Source organism: Corvus kubaryi, unplaced genomic scaffold, assembly GCF_017639235.1.
Source record: "Corvus kubaryi isolate FWS band 111438036 unplaced genomic scaffold, C.kubaryi_AGA036_p1.0 37357, whole genome shotgun sequence".
NCBI classification, from domain to species: domain Eukaryota; kingdom Metazoa; phylum Chordata; class Aves; order Passeriformes; family Corvidae; genus Corvus; species Corvus kubaryi.
The window spans coordinates 8459103-8481640 of record NW_024581117.1 but is presented as its reverse complement, the minus strand read 5'-3'; the positions used below and the strand labels follow the sequence as shown (position 1 = coordinate 8481640).

The 22538-nt window shown below is 40.1% G+C and overlaps 1 protein-coding gene across 4 annotated transcripts; it reads right to left on the bottom strand.

The window, feature by feature from the left end:
* Window positions 1-772: 772 nt before the first annotated feature.
* ANXA11 (annexin A11) lies at window positions 773-21986 on the bottom strand. 4 transcript variants are annotated; one of them, XR_006016898.1, is made up of 15 exons: window positions 12797-12854; window positions 11564-11676; window positions 10070-10423; window positions 9432-9519; window positions 8960-9054; window positions 8399-8512; window positions 8098-8188; window positions 7902-7981; window positions 7677-7733; window positions 6697-6790; window positions 5906-6001; window positions 4368-4387; window positions 3245-3303; window positions 2563-2685; window positions 773-1520 (listed from the first exon to the last, which is right to left on the bottom strand). XR_006016898.1 is itself a non-coding variant. In XM_042033179.1 (15 exons), the coding sequence occupies exons 2-15, from the start codon at window positions 12843-12845 to the stop codon at window positions 1461-1463; spliced, it is 1473 nt and encodes a 490-aa protein (XP_041889113.1). In that variant the 5' UTR covers window positions 12846-12854; window positions 21850-21986; the 3' UTR covers window positions 773-1460. The 4 variants fall into 4 exon arrangements, 3 of the variants coding, with proteins under 3 accessions (XP_041889113.1, XP_041889114.1, XP_041889112.1); XM_042033179.1 differs by lacking the exon at window positions 4368-4387 and adding an exon at window positions 21850-21986; XM_042033180.1 differs by lacking the exon at window positions 4368-4387 and adding an exon at window positions 21809-21833.
* Between the last annotated feature and the right edge of the window lie 552 nt (window positions 21987-22538).

Below are 22538 nucleotides of genomic sequence, written 5' to 3'. Positions count from 1 at the left end.
ATCAGGTGGTCTGCAGGATTAAAGCACAGTAACAAACTTCCCTTAACTTAGAACCTTCCTCCTTCCCTTGCAAAGAAGTGAACTCTTGCTGCTATTGGTTTCAGCCAATGAAGATACACTTCCAGCTGCAAATTCCTCTCATGCTCAGATTGTCCGACAGAAGTGAGTGTATGGTCTATCTTTGGACACAGGACACGCTGCTGCCAGTGACCAAAATGGGAGTCCTGTCTCAAGTGCCAGTCAGAATCCATCATTTGGACACACGGCTACCATATTCTATGATCTTTATATTCCTCTCCCTTGCCATGCTGACAACGCAATTCAGAATTAAATCCAGGACACTGCCTTTTTCTTTCAAGACAAACAGCAATACAACTTCTAGGAAAAAGGACTGCCTGACCCTTACACAACAGAGGGAGCACGCTTACATGTGTGTCAAGTTACGGGAGTTTGCACGTACTTGATTAACAAGCAGCCTATTTTCACTGACATAGTTAGAAAACCTTTCCCCTGCTTTGTAGTTTTTACCTTTACGTGTTTTTATTTTGAGAACAACAAGCTGAAGAGATGTCATCCATGCCAGACAATTGCTCATTGTCAGCACAATTGCTGACAATGTACAGACAATTGCTCATCAACAGCACATGACTCCCCAACTCTTAACAATAGAACAATTTCTGAATAATCCTGTGGAAGAAAACTTCTGTGGAAAAACTGAGTTACAGAAACTGAGTCACCACTCACATACATCAAAATGAACACCAAAAAGCAGTCTGCAAAGACTTAGCTTTAATTTCATAATCTCTTCTTACATACATACATTTAAGGCACAATCCAAAACCTTTAAACATTAATGACAGACTCTTTACTACTGTCAACATCACTACTGCCTTGTGACAGTTTGCCTTAGCAAGAATGAAATGTGGAACACATCTTCCTTGAAAAGAATCAAGGAAAGAAAACAGAACTTGACAAAACTTCTTTAAAACAGTCTTAACTAGACACAAAACCTCGAAGCTGCTATCTCCACATATCATGAAGTGGGCTAGCCTGAAACCAACTCTGTATACAATATATATATAAAACTTGCATTAAAATGGCACTCAGTGTTTATACAAAATAACACCTTAAATCATACAACTGTGATTTCTGTTTCATAAAACAAACATTATTTCAGCATGATAGAAGCAGAAAAGAAATAATGACCTGTCATTCATGGATTGCTGAGGGTGCTATACAGAATCCTGAGCAGATGGCACATAAGCTTGGTATTTTGGGGGGAGAGGGTTGGCATTTATTACGTACTACTTTTGAACTGAAGATATATGCAATATTATCTTTTTAAATGCAATTGCTTTAGAAGAAACAGGTCATTACATATTTACTTATGGAGAAAAAAAGGTACTTTGCAGCAAGTACATGAAAATAGCAGCTTTTTTAAGAAAAGCTCAGTGCTCCATTTAGTCATTTCCACCACACAACTTGAGCAGGATTTTCCGGTAGTCTCCTGAAGTATCACCCTGAAAAGCAACCCAGAAAAAGAAAAGTTGAAGAACAACCACAAGAGATGAAGCCACAGCTGAAGAACTAAGAACTTTCTTTCCAGAGACATTTTTGCCTCTACTTTTACAGAAATAAGCAGCAGAGTTTATATACGCCTAACTGTGCACATGCACACCCCATATTTACTGAAGTCAAGTTTTGACCAGGTTTAGTCCATTGAATAGGTAGGCCTGTTCTGCTTCTGAATGGTAAATGTGAATGCCAGATCAAAAGAGGAACGTGGGGGAGGAAGCGATACAGAGCTTTTCCACCAACATCTCACTGCCTTCTACTCATACACTGATGGTTACAGGGCATGCAACTACTGTAGAAGAAACATTTGCCACATGCAATCCTTCAGAACCTCTACAGGATTCTTTCCAAACACCACCAAGTTACAGCCCCTCAGCATCAGCAGAAGGAATAAACAGGGGCTTAACAGGTTTGACACCCTCATTATAAGGTAAATAAAAGTGGCACCACTCACTCTCCTCCTCCTCCTCGGATTACCCTACCATCAGCCAGGCATCCTCTTGACTGTTGCTACAGCTCTATTAGCAGTAGGAGGGTGGATCAACTGCTAAAGAATCTGAAGTTTAGTGTATTTACAAAATCTTGTACTTTCAAGAGGAAGAGGAGGCAATCCTTCAGAAGATTTTTAGAAGCTTTGTATTTTTCCAATACAGAGATGAAGTAGAGCACCACTGTTACTCAACTGGAGGACTGAGTGGTTCCCACAAGATCACATAAGGAGTTTGCAATAGAGGGGTCTCTGAAACTCCTCTAGACCAATTTCCCTTTCCTTCCTTGCCTGTTAGCTTCCTCCCCATCTCTAGCTCATCTAGCCCCCACACACACCCAAGTGCTGTCAATCCTCTGGCCCTCCACGCTCCTGGCAAATGCAGCAACCCAACACAGCCAGCCACACTCAGTGCAGGTAACAGCTGTTCAGCACAAGGATCAGTGTTCTGCCAGCATAAAGGGTGTCATGGCAGGGAAGGTAAGGTCTCCAAGGCTTACAGTGATATCCTGGTAGAGAGATCTGCCATACATCCGCTTGTACTCTGCACGTACGTCCAGCAGGTCAACCTCGCTGCGCGATACCATGATCCGGATCAGAGTCCTGTCCTTTGTTCCTGCTCCCTGGAACAAACAAAACAGTAGTATAATGTATTGAAAAGTGTATGATACAGCACTAGTAAAAAAATAAAATGCCTGTTTACTAGCATAACCCCCCCTGACTTCAATAAGCTTGAACAGAATTTGGCCTATCATGCTTTAATAAATTAAATTTAGTGGTAGGACACTAATCTCTGCACAAGAACAGCTCAAAAAAAAAAAAAAAGAGGGGGATTGACAGAGGTACGGGGGGTCAGGACAGTCTGGTGAATTTAATGGCCTACTTACTCATTTCTGCCAGAATTGCCTACTTTAAAAGTATCAATTTCAGTGAGTTTTAAGTGTATTCGTGTTTCACCAAGTGAAGCTGTTTGGTTTATGTACGGTTGTACTCATTCTCCTGTTAAGTTGGATCAAATTAGCTGGATTTTTCCAGCCTTTCATAATAATAACTGCATCCTGTTAGTCATCTGACCACTGAAAAATGTAATCCCTTCAGCTGAACAGTTCCTTCCCAAGAGCTGTACAGGCATTTTAAAAAACCCCACACTCTAAGTTTATGTAACTTGTCACAGACACCTACCTTCATTGCTTTCTGTAATCTCTCTGCAAAAAAAGCTGGTGTGTTCTTGAGACACTTAACTGCAAAAAGAAACAGTATTACAGAAATCAGGCATTCCTCCTCAGCCAGAACTCAGCAATTTTTTGAGTTTATCCTACATAGTCACATGCTTTAATTTTACATAAACATACACTTGATACAATGCAGCTTCCACTCCTTCCATTAGCCACTGAAATTATTTTTAATCCAAACAGTAGCTGCAATACAGTTAAAGAACCTACACTGCATGGCTCACAGCAAACATTTCTGTCACTAGAAACCATCTAGTGTGAAGCAGCCATAATGAACCTTTGAATTCTAATGACCACACTCTTGTTTATGAAGGGAAAAGAGGGGATGGGGAGGGGGCAGAAGACTTGAAGGAACACACAGGTAGTGGTGCTCCTAGCTTCTTAATTCTAAAGTTTTAGGCCATGCATCTACAAGGTGTGACAAATTCAAATCCTGAGCTAGTACAAATTGAGAAACCACCTATGATAGCAGAGAATCTTAGGTGTTTCTTCTTAAGGCCGAGTCATCACAACCCTTACTTTAAAGTCTTATTTTAGCCACAGAATTCATCAGGACTCCTGAAAAATTTTTAACATGCTCATTTAGTAATGACTGGATGTAATATTTAATTAGCACAGTTCATCAGAAATCTGAAAGAGCAAACTCTAAATCAAATTACTGTCATGTTAATCAGGATAATGAGAGAATCCTCCATCACTGATAAGAATTAAAATCTATATATTGATGCAATGTTGTTTACAAGTAAACAATCATGCAAACTGTGGCAAACTACAGAGAAAACAGACCACACTTGACATTTAATAGCACAGTAGGGTATCAAAATCAATCACACAGAACCAAAGGTGTAAACCTAGATACATTTTTCATAGCAACACACATTCTGTATAGGAAGAAGTACTTTTCTGAGTAGGAAAATGTAGATGAGAGAGAGCAGTTCACCACACAACTGTCAATGGTATGTACAGTACTATTCAAAAACAAATGACAAAATGAAATGCATGTTTCTGTATCACTGTATTTAGCTAACACAACACACTAGCATTGTACGATGTTTAAAGATGTTGTAAGTTACCAGTTGTACAATCCAGAAAGCTTTAAAGAAAGCAAAATTAAATATTTTCAATTAGAAAACCCTTTTTCCCGCAAATAAGGTTCACAGAACAAATGATGTTAACATCACTGACTGATACAGATATGTGTATATACATATAAATAAAAAACCCCACAGAATCCATTTAATAAAGGGAGTTATTCAGTGAATATTAATGACAAGCCCTGCTCAAAAGGCTACTGACTTGTTTGCAAGCTATAGTCTCAGTTGTGAATCTGGATCTACATGGAGACCTGTCTAGTCACCACAAAGCTCCATGAAGTCAAGAGGGTTCTAAACTCTGAGCATTTTCTTTACCAAGGCAATCTTTTTCTACAAACACTGGGAAATATATCTTTTCCCTAAGCTTGGTTTTCTAACAATACTTTCTGAGGGGACAAAGTTTGAATCCTGGAAAAGGTCTGCAAATGAATCACACAAAACGAGCTAGGTCCAGTTTTGGTCATTAAAAGATCAGTATAGTGACAATGTGGCAAAGTAGAAAAAGAACAGTAGTTACGTAGCTCCCATATGCACAAGACAGGCATGAAAAAATGAAGCTTTTAAAATTGATTTTCATTTAGCAAGATTTTGTTACAAACTTCAATGAAAAAAATCTGTTGAACCAAATACCCTCTCCTATCTCATTTCCAAGTGATGCAAAGTTCATTTTTCCTATTTTGGTAGGAGTTTTTTGGGTTTTGTGTATGTGGGTGGTTGAAGGGTTTTTTGGTTACATCACTACCATATTCAAAACCAAACAACATCACTTTTAAAGCAGGAGCTCTAGATACTGCAGTATATTTACAGTAATAAACAGAAAAAGAAATGAAGATGTAAAGACAAAAGACAGGAAAGTGGTTCACAATTACATGTATAATAAAGCACTTTAAATAGAACTACTGCACAGCAACTTGAGGCCTCGACCCAACATCATGGAAACGAATGACTTCGTTTCCACAAACACACAAACGAATGGCTTCTGAAGTGACTGGAGGTAAGAGTTTTCACTGCTCAGAAGTACTGGGGGCAATTAGAAACAAAGATTTAACAAAATTGTACCCACAGGAAATGTGGAAAAAATAACCCCTTTGCAGTCAAATTTAAGTTGTCTTTTTAGTAAATAAAGTTAGAGGTAACTAATTAGAGGGTTAATGCCTGTATTTTGCTGGATTTCCAAAATTGTCCCAAACATTCCATTCTCACTGACTCAGCGCAGTTGGTACAAGTTCTCTTCACTTCTTAAAACAGTGCCAATTATAGTCAATAATTCTCCCCTCATTTTAACATGTGAAATTTAAATTCTGCAGAAGCCTGAAATAAAAAAACTTTATCTGTCATTTTGAGATTAATTAAGTGCCCCACTTTACTATTCACAAATGACTTCACAGAAAGCGTCAACATAAAAAGCAGAAAACTGGAATTATTACTAATAAGAACATCCTTAGCTGAAGTCACAGATGCCATCTGAGGCAGCTGTAGCAGAATAGCAGGAATGAACTTGCTAAGGTGGCACATACCTACTGCCAGCATGCCCCTTTCCAGGTCTCCAGACATTTCACGACATATGCTTTTCTCAATGTCCCGGTTACACATCCTCTGGTACTCACTGAAGACTGTTAATGGAAAAGAAACATTTCAGGAGTCAGCTCAGTAAAAAGAGGTGGCACTAGAACATGCTGGATGGCTTCATTTCAATGGCACTTCTCAGCTGGATACTACAGTGTACTCACACAAGTTTTAACACCTCAAGTACTAATACTGTGTTATCAACCATTTGCATGTTATCATGCTCCTTCTAGCTAGATCTGCCCTTTTCGTTAAAGGGCTAGACCAAGAAAGCACTGTAAGAGAAAGAGTGGCAACTTTTTTAGGAAAGCTTTGGGTCTCTAAAAAATTAGGAAGAAAATATTCAGGTTCTCATACACACCCCTTTCCTCCACATAAGTACTTCACATCCCAATAGCACATTGTAAAAGTTCTATGTATTTACTGAAACATTTCCACCATGACAGACTGATGTAGCCTTACACTAGCAAGTAAAAGGCGAAGGACTGCAAGTGTCTTACACACACAAGTATGCAAGACTGAAACAATTCTAGTTTTTCAATTCTTTAATGAGAGGATCATTTGAACAAGTATGACCTCCACCTGCTCTGATATTTAAGAAAGGTGACTTTTCCTCAGTAGAATTCATCCTGCTTTTCATATCTCATTGGGTTCATTTTACAGATGGAGGAAATTCAGGCACTGAGCAGTGCTGTGTATTTCATACACAGAATCAAGTCACTGTTTATGTAGAACACCTTACCTGCTCTAAGGTGGGCCCTGCTTCTTGCACACAGAATGGCATTGAATTTGGATTCATCAGTTCCTAGACGGTTCTCTCCAGCTGCATACAACTCCTGAACACAGAAGGGAATTCACACTTCATTACTCAGAAAACTAGTCAGGCTGAACAACTGCTACAGATTTCCATCCTTACAGCCTCTCCTCCTTCTATACTTATTTCTTAGCCTATGTACTACTGCAAAACAGGAACAAGCAATAAATAGCAACGAGTTCTAACCTTCCTATAGCATGGATTGCTTGCATATGCTTAAGTGCTCAAACACAAGAGCTCCAGATTACTAAAGGAAGGGATATTGTTCAAAAAGTACCTGAAAATTGTTCTTCCTAACAGTCCTTGCACTTAGCTTTTTTCCTACACTTTTAAGTGTTTTCTGGGATGTTCTTGTGTTTTGGCTAAGGCACACTATGTAGAAAGTAAATTACATTACTATTTAAATGACACTAGTATGCTAAAACAATGCAGGGTTTTTTTCCCTTTGCTATGTGGTGAAATGGAACATATAGAAAAAGAAATGGGGCAAGCATTACAAAGTCCAAGTGCATTATTTGCTGCAAAAATCCAGACTTCCTTAAACAACACGCAAAGGCTAATGCAGGTGTTGAATAGATTAAAATTTAATCCACACACGTATCACCTCATATCTCTTTGGACAATTTCCTTAGTAAGCAGCACAATCCAACACTTGCAAAAGCCAAAGACCTGACAGAATGAGAGGTAAAATATCCTGCGGACTGTACTCCCAAGAGCTTCATCTCTGTATTGCACCTACATGGCTCTAATGCTGCCACAGCTTTTCACATCACTTCCATCCACTGAAACATAAGCACTGCATCAGAAGTCACAAGGTGTCCAAAACTAACAGTAAGAAGAATCCACACAGTCAAATTTCAGTGTATTAAGTTGACTATACTCAGAAATTATGAAGCATTTCTACTGACCTGCACATCTCTTTGGACAACGGACATGTCAACATTTGTACTTTCATCTCTGTTTCCCTGAAAGAATTAGAAGATCCAGAAGTGTTACTGATGAGCTTTGATGGGCTGCTTTTTCTAAAAGTAAAAAAAAACAAACCAACAACCAAAACAAACAACAGCAACAGAAAATCCACACCACCCACAAACACACAACAAACAAATTCTAAAATCCCAGCAGGCAAGTACCTGAGCAAGTGAAATTAAAAGCCTCTGAAAGTGTCCAGACGTGTCACTTTTTATTGCTTCCTCCAGAGTTTTCTTAAATTCTGGAAAAGAAACACAGTCATGAATCATCATACAACCCCGCTCATTTCCTAAATTCATACTATCAGTCAGTGATTAAGTAAGAAAAGAAAGAAAATTTTGATGGAACAAATCAAACCTGCTTTATAGACCCTGTTGAGTTCTTGAATATGCTCATTACTGCGGGAAGCTAAGATTTCAATGAGACAATTTTCATCTGTGCCAACACCCTAAAACACACACAGGAAAAACAGATTTCAGATTATTATTTCTACAACCTAGTATAAAAGAAATATAATCAAATTATATAGGAAAAAATTCAGAATATAACCTTGTATATGAAGTCAAGGCAAGTAATCCCAAACTTTTAAATGGCAACCAAATGTTTTATCAGCTCAACCATTTCCTCTATCTTATAAATTTCTATCTTCTACACAAACCTTTATAGCTTCCTTGATTTCGTAAGCATCAAACATGACAGGTGTCTTCATCATTGCCAAGATTGTCCTCTCAAAGTTACCTGACAGCTCAGACTTGAGATCCTTGATCAAATCCTAATGAGAAGCAAAAACAAGGAAAAAATGCATAAAGACCAAACCTGACAAAAGCAAGCACCAAAAACATGCATTTTACTTAGAATTCTTTATGCATAAACACCAGTAATGTATGTTCAAAGTAAAGCTATTCCACTTAACACTAAAACCAGTATAATGGGATGTGTACATTGAGGTCATTAAGGTCCAATTAAATAGACTGCACAGATCAAAGAGTCAAAGTAACCATTTAGCAGAGAAACTGCTTACATGCTTCATCTGCAACACTGCATGAAGAAGACAAGTGTAGGTAAAAAGTAGAACAACTCTCAACTGCCTGTAACTTAACAACCATCTTCCCCCTAAAGCACCTTGCAATCTTTTCTTCCCACCACTAAGTCTTCTGACTTCCACTGAAGGGATGTAGGCTCTTATTTCTTCTTCCTTCTGTTCTCACAAGGTATTTACCTTTCCATAAGCTGTTTTGAAGGACAGGATTATCTGCTGCCGCTGCTTGTTTGAACGACTTCCAAGACAATCGATAATCGCCTGCTCATCAGTTCCTGTACACGCACACAGACACCACAGAATGAGCATCACCTCATGTGAGGATTCAGTTTTGTCTCTATTTCATCCTGTTTTAACCCCAGCAGAAGGACATGTGTGCCTTGAATTCATCTACAGTATCTATTCTTGCATACAACCACAGAACTTTGAGCTCTACTCCCAAGCACAAACACAGTAAGAACACAAAGAAAACCTAAACCAAACTCATGATGTTGTTTATGCCTACATGAACTCCCAGTAATACTTCTGATAACCAAGGACAATCCCATGTGAATTATCCCACTCAGTACACGCATAGCAATAGGAAAAGATCCACGCTGAATTGAGACGCAATTCTACTTTTAACTGAAATGTAAATCCTCAGACTGCTCACCTAATCCCTTCATGGCCTTCCTTAAGACTTCGGCATCCTTCAGAGGGTCAAAACCTGGTGCATCAGTGATTGTACCTCGGTTTCCATGCTAAAATGAGATCAGTAGTGTTAAATAGCATTAGTGTTAACAGCACATTAGTGTTAAACAGTAAAATACTGTGGTTTACTCTTAGGAAAGATGATCACTGTTGCCAGTTTTCTTTTTGTTAGAAAAATAAGAGAGAAAACTCAAACCAACCCTGCCTTAAGCAATTTGTTAACTTCTAGACACAAATTACAAGAAAATGCAAGATCAAGAAGGTTTGCTGACATTAAATCTGCTTTCCAATTAATTAAGGTTCGATGATACTGTATATACAACTGGCAATACTTGATAAAGTTAGGAAAGGCAAGATTCATCAATCTGAATTCATGTCGAATCTTTTTTCTTGGATACCATGATAAAACGTAAATTGTTTCAAGACATATGAGCCTATACTGGTTGCATTTGAAAACGTTCCATCTCTCTCCTTCACTCAAACTTCTTTTTATAACTTTCTTTTCAATTTTATGATTGGTTTACAGTTATACACACAAAGAAAACGTAGAGGAACGTATATACAGTCACATCTCAAAAGAAAAGCAGTGAATGCTCTTACTCTTACAGGAGTGACTGCAGGCCCTGTAGTTCCTGAGTAAGAGGGCATAGATGGGTTCACAGCTGGACCTGGTGGAAAATTTGGCATGGGCTGCTGCCCTGGGTGAGTTGCTGGAGGTCCTGGATGGTTCACAGGCTGCTGGCCTGGCACAGGGCCACCCATGTATGCTGGGTAAGGCGACATTCCGGATAGTGGATTTCCTCCAGGTGGAGCATACCCTCCGTACGAGGGCTGTTGTCCTGGCGGAGGCTGCCCAAAGCCACCTGGAGGAACTGGTGGAAAACCCCCAGGTGTGGAAGGATACATGCCTTGTGGTATATTTGTTCCTCCAAAGGTCCCTGCCAGGTTGGACGCCTGCAATGACAACAATAAAGCAAGAGACAGGAAGGGGTACGAACAGCTGAGTTTCAGTAACATGTTTAATACAATACAACCTCCCTCCCCACCAACACAGATAGATAGCACTTTATCTGCAAAAGATAGCAAGCAGGATGGAAGAATATGCCTAAAACTTTACACCAAATAACCCCTTCTTTGTCCATGGCTGCCTTGTGTGAACACAAGGGTGCACCTGGGTGCAAAGACTTTACTCTAAGCAACCTTTGGCTTTTATGATGTGTTAGGAGTTTACAACTACATTTGGAAAGACCTCTGCAGAAACTGCAGTGAAGATACTTCACATCAAAATCTTACCACTGAAACGCTCTTCTAGAGAGAAACCAGAAGTGACATTTGATGATTGCAGCATTATCAAAAACTAGTTGCTGTGGATATTGCTATGTGCACCCTAGATAGTTTGTTGCTCAATTTGCCTGCTGGCTGCCAAATCACTTCATTTAATCACTGCCTCAGAAAGACATCTAAAATGCAAATATCTTCCTACAAACTGTATTCGTTATGCAGCATAACAGATTTCTGAAGACTAAAGTTGTCAGAAGTGTCACTTGCTTCTGCTCTACGAAAAAAAATCACATTGGAAATGTCTACATTTTCTTCAGTCAATGTAAAAGGTTTTTACCTCCATCTGTTAAACATCAGTGTTTGTAAGAGACTGTTGATCCCATATTCTTTTCAAGGACGAATCACTGATACCTCTAATTACACAGTGGTTTTCCTTACTCTGATTGGTCAAAATCCAGGTAATAGGCAAAATCCAGACTGTGTTTGCCCATGTGAATATATTAAGAGTGGATACGGTGTGTTAGTAGTTCCCTATTCCTCTACACAGCAAATGCCAAGTTCTATTAGTTTTATGTCCACGACTTTTGAAGTTAGACTGTTAACAACATTTAACTAGTGCTCTGTTTTCCTAAAATAAGAAATATCTTGCAGCAACCATTTTCTTCAATAGGCAATATTGAATGCTCAACACCTAAACAGATTAGACATAAAGGCACAGAATTCAAGTGATGAACCTCTTGGTGACAATGCCAGAAACACAATTTTGTACTTGAGGACACCAAAGTGAAACACATTAAATGAAAGCAAACTCACCATTCCAGCCATGTGGTTGGGATTGAACTGGTTGGCATAGCCAGCCACATTTTCCAGACCAATTGGAGGTGGATTTGAAGGTGGATAGGCAGCTCCACCCCAAGGATTGCTACCTGAAATCAAACACAGATGCACTGAAATGAGAAACTATGCTTTTTTAGTTCTTACTGCTTAAATTTCTAATGTAATTTTCAACACTACCAGGAAAATCAACTGAAGAGGTGCAGGGTAGCAGTGCAACTATTGAGAAATCTCACGGGATATTTCTAATCATGTTAGTTACCACTGAATCTGTAAGTTCTCACTTAAAACAATTCTAAACCTGTTTGAAGGTTAGCACTCAAGACTGTTAACACCATACCTTGACTTGAGAGCACGTAAAGTACAAAGTTGTCTGGGTATTCCAGTAGGAAGATATTATTAATTCCACTTACTCTGCCAATCTGAGAGATGTCCACAGAGCACAACAGTACATTCACAGACACCCAAGTCATAAAACTTGTCTGCACACAGCAGTATGGTCTAACTTAACCCAGAATACTTTGCTGAGAAACAGGCTTTATCCTCCTAGCTAGCTGGGCTTCTTACTGTACACCTTCCTGAGTTAGCTTGCCCAATTCCACAGTTCACCATACCCACATGACTCCAGTCCTTTCTTTCCACCTTTCAACAGTACTAACAACTGTGAAATTCTGCCTGATAACCAAGCAGTGGTTGAGGATGCCATCAGCTTTGTATTATTGTAATTGCTACCTTTTTTAACAGCTCTCTCCCTTCTGTATGCAAGCACCTGCCTAAGAATAGTGAATTAAGGATAATTTCCTATTTCTTTAGGGAATACAGTTTTAAGCTGTATGAATGATTTTTTTCCCATGCTCATTTGTCTCACCACTCACCTTGAAGACTCAGTGTCGACCAGACACTGATCCTTGTCATTTATTGGATTTTGTCAATATTAAGACCATCTTAATTTGGTCAAATTAAGACCATCTCCTAATGCTCTGTGCTTTGAGATGAATGAAACTGGATCTTACCATATGAGCACATGGCAGAGCACACATATTAGACAAATGAGAATGCCCAGCCCAGATAAAACAGGACTTAACAAGAGAGTACAGAAAGCTTTGGTGGGTCAAGGAAACACCCTGCAGTCTTGTTCTTCATCCATGCCACCTCCCCACTCCAGATAAATACACCACTGTATTTAATGTTTACTTCATCTGAACAACTTACCTGGGGCTGGTGGATATCCACCCGCTGGGGGATAGCCCGGGTAACTCATTGCAAAGATCTGAAAAGTGTGTGTGATACAGTTATTTTCTGTAATACTTCACTCATTACACCACATAACACTAAGAGGCAACATGTATGCAGTAGTCAGTTACCAAAATTTAGACATAACCTGCACACTTTGTCCCAGCTCTTCCCTTAGAAACCTCTTCCCATTTCCTTTTGCTGGACTAATAAATATGTTCAGATGACTGACTCTGCTACTGCTTAGCTCTCACACTATTTTTCTTATTTGTTCCAGTTGCCACTTACTGCTTACTTTGTCTATTATGTTGTTAGGGATGTATGACTTGAACATGCTTCCTTTATTGCACTATTAAAATCTCCAGAAGTTTCCAGCCTATACAGAACTGCCTTATCAATCAAGAGTAGAAAATCATCTGACAAAGAAGCTATGTCTTCAAGCGAGTAACCACAAGAAGTTGTTAGAAGGCACCGAAATGCAAACATCTGCAGAAGTGCAAGGTCAGAGTAAGAAGCAGAAGGGATATGTGCTTACGGCATTGCCATAAAATATGAAGGGGTTTACTGGTAGGATAAGATCACTAGAACAAATTGGATCTCTCAAAATGGATAGTGCCTCTGTCAGCACAGAAGTGCACAAAGTCATTAGCTGTCCAAAGCAAAAGCAGAGGTCAAAACAGAAGAACAGCTAAATGAAGGACAAAATGAAAACAAGCTTACAGAATATAAAGGCCTTATTTTAAACAGAACAACTACCAGGAAGAATGGTAAAAGTAACTATGAAGAAAATATCCATAATGAGTGTTCACTTTTTGAAGGTTATTTTTAATGACAAGTCCCAGTCTATTTTTAGAACTGCTGTGTAAATTATCCCTTTTTTTTCCCCCCCTCCTTCCCCTACAGCACCACCTTTTGCATCTGGCATGTATTGCTGTGTTTTGGGTTTCAGCTGTGGAATTTTGTTTTGGATTTGGTTTGAGTTGGCAGGGGTGCTGTTCTTGTGATATTGTTTTCATTTTGCATGATCACATTAACTTCCCTTTCTGGTTTGCATGGCTCTATTGAACAGCAACAGTGAAATGGAGAAACACCTTTTTTGTGGTTTTGGATCTTTTTTTAGAAGGAAATACAATTAGGAAATCTTCAATTTACTTAAAAACTGTTTGGACTTCATGTTGCACATACTCATTTAAATTTAAAGAGAGAGAAATGAACTAACACAAACTGCAATGAACAGAGCACACCAAAAGTTATAACCCTACCTTACTTCTGCTCCAGTATGCAGTGTCTAACAGAATCAATAAAAAAGTGAATGCAGCTTCTCAGCACCAGAAAAGCAATCACTGCTGTTACCCATGCAAAGACTGACCCCAAATCTACGAGGCAAACACAAAAAGCGAAACACTTATCCCCTCTCTGCTGCTGGAAAAACGAGCAGGCAGCTTCCTCCCTGCTGGCGCTTGGCCACACAATTGCCAGAGGGAGGCGCCGGGCTCCAGGCCGGGACGCACAGCCCCTGCCCACGCTGCCAGCTCCGGGCAGGTACGAGAGCATGGAAGTGCAGAGAGGCCAGCAAACAAAAAAAGAACATTAAAAAAACTCAACAGAAGGCAGCCTGGCACACTTCAGAGCCTCTCTAATTTAGAAACGGGCTTTACATAATAAAGAATGGAAAAATAAAAAAGAACAATTGTTACCATGTCACTCAAAAACCAAGCAAAGAACCCCCACAATCTAGAGTCTCAGCATGCATAATGTCAATGTGTACATTTTTATATACAAATTATTACAACACCGAAATTAGTATTATTTCTTCAGGTACAACTATAATTATATTTTTATTTATTTTTTAGCTTCACATGTAAATACAATAAAGACAGGGTACTCAAAAAAATTATAAGATGCCTTTTCAATAAAACTTTAGGCTTTTTGCCTTATACTTGTACTTTTTTTTTTGTCATAGAAGGTGAGAAACAATGGGGTATGTCTTGTTTTTCTTAGCAAGGTTGTTTTCTTGCTTTTAATCCCATATAGAACATTCATTTCAAATTAGAAAAAACCCCAAGATTAGAAGAGCGTTTTGGCAATGAAAGCTGAGGTTGAGAAAAAACAGCTAACTTCAGCAATCTTAAAAAAATGTTACTTTCTTTATAAAAATGTTCCACTTGCTTCTTTTGAACACTGTATTTATCCAGGGCTTTTCCAAGGGGAAATTTTCCCAGACTGGTTTGATTCCAGGCAAACTAGATCTGCAAACACACCAACTTCTCCAGTTCAGAAACCTCCCTGATCACTATCTTTTCTGTAGCTCGTTTGAGCCTCTGTTGGCAAGTTCTCTAACTTCAAAAATATTAACAGAAAAAGTTAACTTTCCCAACTATTCCCTCAGCCCTGCCTGCATTTCATCTTCTAATCTTATCTTCCACACTTTCTCCTGCTACATCCACAATATTTTACTAAAATTGTTCCTGATGAGCAGCACTTGCCTGCTGACAACAAACAGGTGACACAGGCGAGGGAACAGAAGATATGGAAACCCACCCTGCTATTCAAATATTGCATGGGAGCACACAGGAACAGCGAAGTCTCTGTTTGCTCAGTCATAAAAAATGTAGAACATAAGATGAGGGAAAAATCCAAACAACCAAACCACACACGGAAAGAGGGAGTGCCTTGAATAAAATACAGACCAAATACTGTCAAGGTCCTCTCCCCATTCCCAGTGTTCAGTCCTAGAGGTCCACCTCAGAACTCTAAATAAAGACCTTAGGTTTTACTCCCACGGTGAACATCACTATCGTGCTTCACACTGCACACTATGAACCATTCAGGCTCTTGAGCATTTTCCTGCTGCTTGGCAAAGCTAAGAGGGAACAGACCTGCTCATAAAAGATTGAATCGGTGATAGACTTTCAACAGGAATATTGAAAATATGCTTCTGGAAGATACAGCACGAAAGAACAGGACTACAACTCGAGAATTTTATAACAAAAATTCAAATTACATAATGATAGCAGAAATAAACAAGAAAACTCCAAGGCTGCCAGAAAACTTCTGTTTTAAGGTGCAGTAGCAATTAAGCTCAGTCACTGCATTCACACCCATTTCTGGAATTTATTTAGTGGCTGCTCTTCAGGCTCCAGCTATGCCATGGTATAATAATTTGAGGACAAAAAAGGATGAAACACTATACCCTTTATTTGTTCAAAATAATTTGTTTAACTATGCCCATTTCACAGGGAACACCGAGTAAAGTTAAACCCTTGACTTGACTCCTCGACAAGGTTAATTACCAGGATATAGTAGACAAAGCAGCCTGAAGCTATAAATTACAGTACCTGCTCTGAGACTGATCCCTGATTGTGAAACCAGCAGAACAGAATTTATCACCTTACAATATGCTGTCGTTTTTCATCAGATATGAGCTGAGGCATCCACCACTGTGTTTTTCCAAGACAAGGACAAACCACAGTCAACATTGAGCTAGCTAACTGCTATTTTACCAGCCTGAGCAAGATTTGACTCACGCACTGCAGCATACAGGTTGTTCTCTCCTGTACCAGTTGTAATATTTTTCATCCTGACAGATTAAAAGTCCTGCAATTTTGGTTTTTCATTAAGTCTTCTGTGTATGTGACTCCTGTCTAGCCTGCCTTTCACTATGAATAAAACTAATTTAGTAGAATGGGTTCCTCTTCCAACAGGGCTGAGTTCACGCTACCCACAACTCAGGAAACCTCTTTTACACAGATCTTATCGCTCATTGTTCACCCTTACAAACCTTTACTGGACTTCATCCAACAATGTGTATTTAAAGACTAACACGTCATCCATTTCCTACAAAAAAAAGTTTCCTTAACAAAAAACCCAAACCAACTCCCAGCTGTCAATAGATGGTGGAACAGAAACAAACTCAAATAGGAGTTTTTTTAAAAACTATCCATTTGAATGCTTGCTAGTATTACAACTCAGGAGCTCTGTCAGTTTTGATGATCCTTCTAATTCAATATCATAATCTTTTTTATTACAGAAAATAATCTAGCACTTTTTGACCTGCTGGGGCAAGGGGCAGGGGGGGGTTGAGAGGGGGAAGAGCAAGAAAGGTAGCACTTGCAAGCTTTAATCAAAATAAAATAGAACTAAAGAGAGATACTATGTCCAACAAAGAAAACCTGAATTGGAGGACACACCCAAATAAGCCACAACCAAGCTGTAAAAATATTACTAAGAACATTCATGGAACTTTTCCAGTGACAGAAGCCCTACATATATACTCAGGGCAACAAGATCCAAAGAATTTAGTTGAGCTGAACAGGCTTTCAAGATCTATGTGCAGCAAAAAAGCCTGAGTTAATTCCAAGAGGTCAGTTTCAGTTTGGATCCCCACTCTGCCCTGATCCAAGTGCTTCCTTTTGTAGCACACTCCTTCAATATCCTCTTTCAAATATATAAAATACATAGTCAAAACATTTATGACAATACAGATGGACACCTTCCAAACAACAAAACAAGCAAGAAAAAAACCAAATCAAGTTTATGAGATGTTTGAAGAAGTAATGGAATGAGGTTGTTCTATTTCAAACTCGTAACTTGTTATAGAAAATCATTTGTTGCAAAACAAATAATACTATAAATAGTCTGAACTATGTTCTTAACTGACTAATGCCCCAGGGATTTATACTCCTCTATTTTAAATTCCGCCATGAAAGAATAAATTTTTACATCATTAGTGCAAGTCAGACTAGGAAAATACCAATTACTCCATGAACTAAAGCAATAGTGTAATAATAATATTCAGTACACTAAGATAGTTACTAAAAAAAAAAATCTGAGTGTTCATTTCACACCAGCAGTTTTTAATTGGTTGCTGTGCCCGAGCCTGAAGCGCAGAGCCAGGGAGTGGCCCCACTGCAAAGGCAGAAGCAGCAGGAACAAAAGCACAACAAAAAGTTTCCATCAGGTCTGCAGCTGTTTGGGCTGCAGAGGAAGCCAAATGACACCAAGCTGTTCAAGTGACAGCTCCCAAAGTCAAGCACACTGGCAGGAGCTACACGGGACCTTAGCTAAACTCCTTTGGGACATACCCTACACTGCAACAAAACAGCCTTGGGACTCCCCAGATGAACAAGAGGTGCAAATACATCAACTTTTTCTTAAAGGTGATGGCTTTCATATTTTCTGGACAGGGAAGGCTTACACATTCAGCTGTCCAGCAACACTGGGATGATTACTACCCCTCAGTGAGCAAATGGACACACCTTCAATTCATTCAGTCCGGGCTATAAAGAGTAAGTGACTTTCAGCTGATTAACTCTTTCCAGGAACAGAATTATTAAAGGACCAATTTAGAGTAGTCTAGTAGAAAAACAGGTATTTCAAAACAACCATAAACAAGGAATGGGAAAAGAAAGCAAGACTAGAGCCTTCAAATCTAGTCTGCACTTGAGATCAGCAAGCTTTAGTCCTTAAAGCTCACTACTGAAAAGTAAGTATTTTTCCCCCTAAATCCTAACATTTGTAAAATACATTTATTCTCCTATGAATAATAGAAAACCAAGTATTTTTAAAACACTGCCAAGCATAGCCAATAACCAGTTATTTGGACTATAGATAAGTACGCTGTTTACAGAAGGAGTACGAATTCCCAAGCTTAAAGTTATCTCTAGCAATAATAAAAGGGATATTCACCCTGTCTACTTCAGGCAACTTAAGCACCTAATTTAGAGCAACTCGCTAGGCCAAAGTTCAAAATCAGACATGCTTTTATACCCAAACCAGAGGTCTTTGGGATGCAGGAATTAATTATAGTGAGTATCACTTCACATACATGTTGACTATACGGCTATAGTAAAGTTTAGCACAAGCAAGAGACCTCAGAAGCATTAGAACTCATCTGAATCTTTAATATAGGACTGTTGTATTTGACAGTTTTTAAGCCTGCCAGAAGTTCAGATCTAAAAGCCCAAACTGAAAGCCCACTTCTCCTTCTGGTGAACACTTTCTCAGTTCCCTCAAAAAAACCCTCACCACCCACACTTTGCAGTAAAAGAAAAAAAAAACCAAAACAAACCTACCAAAACAAAAATTCCAAAAAACTTTTAACCCTCCCTTACCGAGTAAGACAGTATATTCTCTCTCAGACAACACATAAGGAAAAAAAAGAGACAACATCTGGGAAGAACTCATTTCCCTTTCTTTGGAGATCTTAGACAAGAACATTGCTATCGATCAGACAGCACAGTGACATTCTGCACCGTACAGGGAACAGCCAGGTACTGGGCCTGTGCAGGGTTGTGTTTGTTTTATTCAGTTGCCAGAATCTAACAACTGGCACTGGTCCACACTCAGCATCTGTGACAGCTAAATAGTATGGATATAATTTCACACACACAAACAAAAAACTAGACGCCAAGCACAGGCAGGATTGGCTGCCTGGTCATCACAAGCACATGATAGAATTGTCTCTTAGAAGGACACCACTGAGTCCCAACTCTGACCATAACTGATTCCAGTTTTACCCCATCCAGGATCTAACCTCTTACCAAGATTTTCTAGTGAGCACTGACAAAACCTGGAACAAACACAGAGCAACAATAGAAGCAATACACAGTAAATACTAATTGTTGTCCTTTGGTTTGCTTATCTGCTTTTTACATTCTTCCTAGCTTGGGGAACGGCCTGAAGGAAATTCAGCATTTGCATCTAACACACCTGCTTTCAAATAAACTGGCAAAAGCAAAGGGACAACCTTAACATCAGTGCGTGACAACTCAAGTTTCAAATAGATCTAAGTGCTCTCACTGAGGGGTAAAACATGCAGCCTTTACCTTTCCTTTTTTTAAAAAAGTCTTTTGCTACCTTCAAGATAAACTCAAAATGAAATGCACTACCTAAAGCTGACAAGTCTCTGTCCTTATTTCCAATAGTTTACATAATACTTTTAAAATATATGCAATAAGAAACATGGTTCAAGGGAGTAAACATAAATGTATGAAATAAACAAAAGAAATGCCATTACTGCCATTACTCAGTTGTATATTTAATGTAACGGAAGCCTCCAACCACAATTTGAAGCCAATAGAGAAGTTTATATGAATTATTACATGAAGCCTTGGCTAAAAATAAGTGAAAATTTCAATTTGTTCAAAAGCCCTGCTAATTCTGTAGTCACAATTAAACCATCTGGTGTTTTCAATTATATCTCTGCTTTAACTACAGCATCTTTTCTTTTTCTCCCTACATCGCTATCACAGAACTAGAATTAGGTCGGCTCTATCATGGCTCTGATTAATGCAGTGTTATTGAAGAGACCCTCTGGAAGCTCCATTTTCCAAAACTTGCTAGAGATCTAGGAAACAGCATCTCCTATAACCTCCAAATCAGACAGACTACTTAGCTGAGCTTTTTATAGCAGATCAGGTTATGTATTTTAAGTTGTTATCTAACATTATGCCTTTACAATTTTCACTATATAAATACCCCCATGAAATATCTCCATCCCACTGCTGGTTTTGTTATATCTGTTGTGACATCTTTTGTGACTTTTGACATTTCACGGAGTTTTCAGTCTAGCAACTCAAAACTTCTGGGAACTACAAATAATAAGCTAAAGAAGTGACAAAGTATGTGAATGAATGTGATGGCTACTCCAGAAATTTTAAGTACAGACAGACATTTTGGCCTCTGACCTTATACTAAGGTCAGGCAACACAAAGGAACATAATATCGTAAATATTGTTGACATAAAATCATTAGGCACTCAGTAGAAATGCAGCGGGTACAGGGCCACAGGCAAACATGTAAGCAATGCTTAGTGCAAGTTATCTGCTGCATCAGTGGGAGGAGAGTGATCCACATGACTCTTAGAGCAACTCAAAAACCAGGAAATTACAGAAATAGCCAAGTTGTTGGGAAAGCATTTATACACTCAAGCTTTACAGCAGCCATACACTCCACACTGGTTTTGTATTGTTTCTGACGTTACCATGGACGTTCCAGTAAAGCACTGACTCACTCCACAGAAAATAACTGCGTGCTGGGGGAGGTTTCAGGGAAGGAACCTCCCAGCTCCTACAGCAGCTGGGCTTTCAGGTGCATAACTCTCATAATCAGCTCCTTCATCAAAACACACTGCACCAGCACTTTTCTTCTCTCTCGGCAGTCTGTTCTCTCCACACCTTCACCTCCACACTTTCTGCCCCAGTGCATCTGTCTCCGTTCTAGGCTGAGCTGCCTTCCTTTGTTTCTGCCACTCCCTTCAGAATGTTATCTCTGGACTATTCCTCCTTAACAGGAAGAAGCTTCCAGGAACTAATATAAATATATTAAAAAGAAAAATATATTCCAAAAAAGTACTCCTTTACTGCCCAGAAACAAGATGGGGGCAGGAAGGAACTGCTTTTCTGAATAGGGAAATGTTTGTGCTGTTTTCTGTCACACATATAGCTACACCACAGCAAGAGTTTCATGAGTTCTGGTTTTAAGACAACTAAAGTGACTTGAAGACACTTAAAGACACTTAGGTGTCTTAAAGTCTAAAGACATTTGAAGTAGATATGGTATAAGAAAAAGTAAAGTATACTACCAGCAGTTTAGAGAAAGGAGCCTTCGGGCGGGGAAAAAAAAAAAAGCACTGCGTAATGGCCAGCCTACCATTTTAGGCTGCTTTCTCCTGATAACTGTACACATCAAAATTATAAACTCAATATAAACTACGGGCACAGGCAAAGGACCGAATTGCAACTACAACAGCAAAACATGCCCTCTCCCCTAAAACCACATTTCCCCAGGAAACAGGCGTTTCTTCCTCCCAAGCGCGGAGCTGCCGCAGGCCCCGACCTCCCCTCCGCCAGCCCTTGAGCCGCTGCCTGTCACCCCGCAGGCGCCCCGGCTCCTGCCGCCCCAGGGTCCCCGTCCCCGCGGGGCCACGGGCCCGGCACCCAGCCCCGCGGGACCGCCCGGCCCGGCCCCTCCGCAGCGGGTGGCCCTGACCTCTCGTCCCCGACCCGTCCCGCCGCTGGGGTTGCGCCTACCACGGGTCCTGTGGAGCCGCTGCGGCTGCCGCCTGTCCCAGGTGCTCGCCGGCGCTGCGGGGCGGTGCCGGGGAGCGGCAGGAGGAGGAGCCGCTGCTGTCCCGGCTCACTCCGCCCGCCCTGCCGCGGCCTCAGTGCGAGGGAGGGCCGGGGCCAAGCGGTGCAAAACCCGCCGGGGGCGGCGGGCCCGGGGCGGGGCCGGCCGGCGGAGCGCGGCGAGCGCCGGGCACGGCCGGCAGCGGATGGAAACCGCACAACAGGCTTGGCCAAGAGGCGGCTTCAGCGAGAGGCCCATTTTATAAAAAACAATACACACGGGGAAAAAGGTAACTCCATCCGTCACGGGGGCAGCCTGGGCATCCCCCAAGGGCACGGCGTCGCCTGAGGGACCGGGTGACGTGAGCACGGCAAAACCAAATACGGGAAGCTACAGTTCAAGTCAAGGTTGTAAGCATTCAGCACAACATTGGATTTAAATCTGAAACCCCTGACTGTTCTCACCAGGTGAGTTAGGTCTCACCACGAAATTTTAGAAAACATGTTTTCCAGACAAGGTGGTACAGAAACCCGCATTCGGTATCTAACATACTTCTCCTCAAGTAAAAATCCACAAAAAATCGAGAGGAAGGAGATTGTTCATGTTGACCTTTTCTAGTAACAAGCAGTAATAGCTAAAGTCTTCAGTAAAC